This window comes from Entamoeba dispar, genomic scaffold, assembly GCF_000209125.1.
Source record: "Entamoeba dispar SAW760 scf_1105229459443 genomic scaffold, whole genome shotgun sequence".
Classification (NCBI taxonomy): Eukaryota; Evosea; order Mastigamoebida; family Endamoebidae; genus Entamoeba; species Entamoeba dispar.
The window spans coordinates 1-2,252 of record NW_001853695.1 but is presented as its reverse complement, the minus strand read 5'-3'; the positions used below and the strand labels follow the sequence as shown (position 1 = coordinate 2,252).

The 2,252-nt window shown below is 27.5% G+C and overlaps 1 protein-coding gene across 1 annotated transcript, besides 3 other annotated features; it reads right to left on the bottom strand.

The window, feature by feature from the left end:
• Positions 1-66: 66 nt before the first annotated feature.
• Positions 67-652: a repeat region.
• A 115-nt stretch (positions 653-767) lies between these two features.
• EDI_199460 (uncharacterized protein) lies at positions 768-1,919 on the bottom strand (the record flags this gene model as incomplete). Its single annotated transcript, XM_001735810.1, has 1 exon — positions 768-1,919. One exon carries the CDS (start codon positions 1,917-1,919, stop codon positions 768-770), a length of 1,152 nt encoding a protein of 383 aa, XP_001735862.1.
• Positions 1,920-2,098: a microsatellite.
• Positions 2,099-2,106: 8 nt separating this feature from the next.
• Positions 2,107-2,218: a microsatellite.
• Between the last annotated feature and the right edge of the window lie 34 nt (positions 2,219-2,252).

Below are 2,252 nucleotides of genomic sequence, written 5' to 3'. Positions count from 1 at the left end.
TAAAAAAAGGAGTAATAAAAGAACCAGTTAAGACAATTTATTTGCGGTTATATAAAATAACAATAAACAAAAAATAGATAATTAAGTATTAATAGAAATATCTTCCATTGTTCCTTGCTCAGCGGAGATTAAATAATCCCTTTGCTTTAAAAGTGTTTGCTCATCAACTATTAGTTTATTATTTGATTTTAGTTGTTGAACTGTGAGAATTTCATTTTCTCGTTTTTGGTGTGGAATAGAGTATTTTAAACATTCATTATTTAAATATTCATTGTTTAATTTTGATGGGTTTAAATTTCTTCTTCTTTATTTTATTATTTTAAGGAGAATATATAATTACTATTGTATTGCTTTGGGTTAATATTCTTTTTAGTATCAACCACTTGACCCTTTTCCTTTGATAATCTTTCTTATATTATCAATTATACTTGTATATCCTAACAAGTAATAATAACATCTTTATAAATACCCATTCATTTATTATCAATGATATCCCATCATTGTAAATAATAAACACTGCCATTCTTGCAGCACTAGGTAAGATGTTTTTCTAACCAAACGCTACGTCATAACCAGTCCATAACTGGGGGAATCGAAGGACGGAAATATTTTAGGGTTCTGTGTTGTGTCTCTGACGTACTACCTTCGAATCGTTATATAAAATAACAATAAATAAAATGAGAATAAGTTGTTTTAAGTCAAATTGAAAGTAATACTTTAAAGATTTAAGAAATGGTAAAACTAAATAAAATTTAATTATCTCACTCCTATTTCATTGGAAAAATTTTTGTTGCTTTTGGTCGTGATATTTGTTCTTTTGGTCGTGACATTTGTTCCGATGTTCTGTTTGGTCGATATTTACTTGAAGACTGTTTAGAATGTGTTGGTGTATATGTAGATGTAACAGGAGTATGCGAAGAAACAATGGGTGTAGTAGATGCTACTAATCCTGGAGTTTGTAGTGCTGGAGTTTGTGGTAGAGGAGTTGGTGGCATTGATCCAAATGGAGAAACAGTCCAACCTGATTCCATCATTTGAATAATATTCATTAATAAGAGTCGAATTCGTTTACTTAGATTATTATTTTTTTCTAATTCTTTTGCTTTGTTAAAGACTTCAATGATTTCTCCATAAATTGGACTTGTGTTGTCAGTGTTCATCATTTTTTCTCCTATTTTAGAGCATAGTGTAATGTATGCATCAATTTTCATATCATTTACATCTTTTGATAGTTCTTGTAAACATGTTAATGGTAATCGTTCATTAACTAATCCTAATTCAAATAAATTTGCAATTAAATTAACTGTTCCTCGATATTCAACTTGTTCAATAGATTCTTCTTCTTTTAATTTTTCGATTTCTTGTTGACTCATTCCTTCTTGAATTATTTTTGGTTCTGGTAATTTATGAAAATAGTCATATGCTTTCTCTAATAATGCTCCACTTAATATTGTTGCTCCTTGTGCTACATTTTGTGTTAATCCATTTTGTTGTCGAAGTGTTTGAATAAATCGAACATATAATTTACAAAATTTATTTTCATTAACACATCTTTTAACAAATTGTGTAATAAATATTTTAATATCTTCTTCACTTCTTAAATAATATATTAATGATTTCGCTGCTTCTTCTAAATTCGTTTCTTGTGATAATTGATTTAATATTACTAACATTTTTGATACTTTCTTTTGATTCTCATCTAACATACTTGAAAATAATGTAATTGGTTTAGGTTCATTTCTACTTTTTGAATTTTCTATTCTTTCTACTGTTTCATGATAAATAAGATTAAATCGATTCCTAACATCTTCTGGTAATTTTATTCCACATTTCCTATAACTTTCCATTTCACTTAAATTATATCTTTTCCCTCCTTCATTCTTAGATTCTTTTAATGTCCTTGTAAATATATTTTTCATTTCTTCTTCTTTTTTCTTTCTTTCTTCTTCTTCTTTTCTTACTTTTTCTTCTTCTTCTTTTCTTTTTCTTTCTTCTTCTTCTTTATTTCTCTCTTCCTCCTCTTTTCTCTTTCTCTCTTCTTCTTCTTTTTTAATTCTTTCTTCTTCTTCTTTTCTCTTTCTCTCTTCTTCTTCTTTTTTAATACGCTCTTCTTCTTCTTTTCTTGCTTTTTCTTCTTCTTCCTTTTTAATTCTTTCTTCTTCTTCTTTTCTTTTTCTTTCTTCCTCTTCTTTTCTCTTTTTCTTTTCTTCTTCTTCTTTCTTTTTACGTTGTTTCTTTGATTCCCCTTTTTT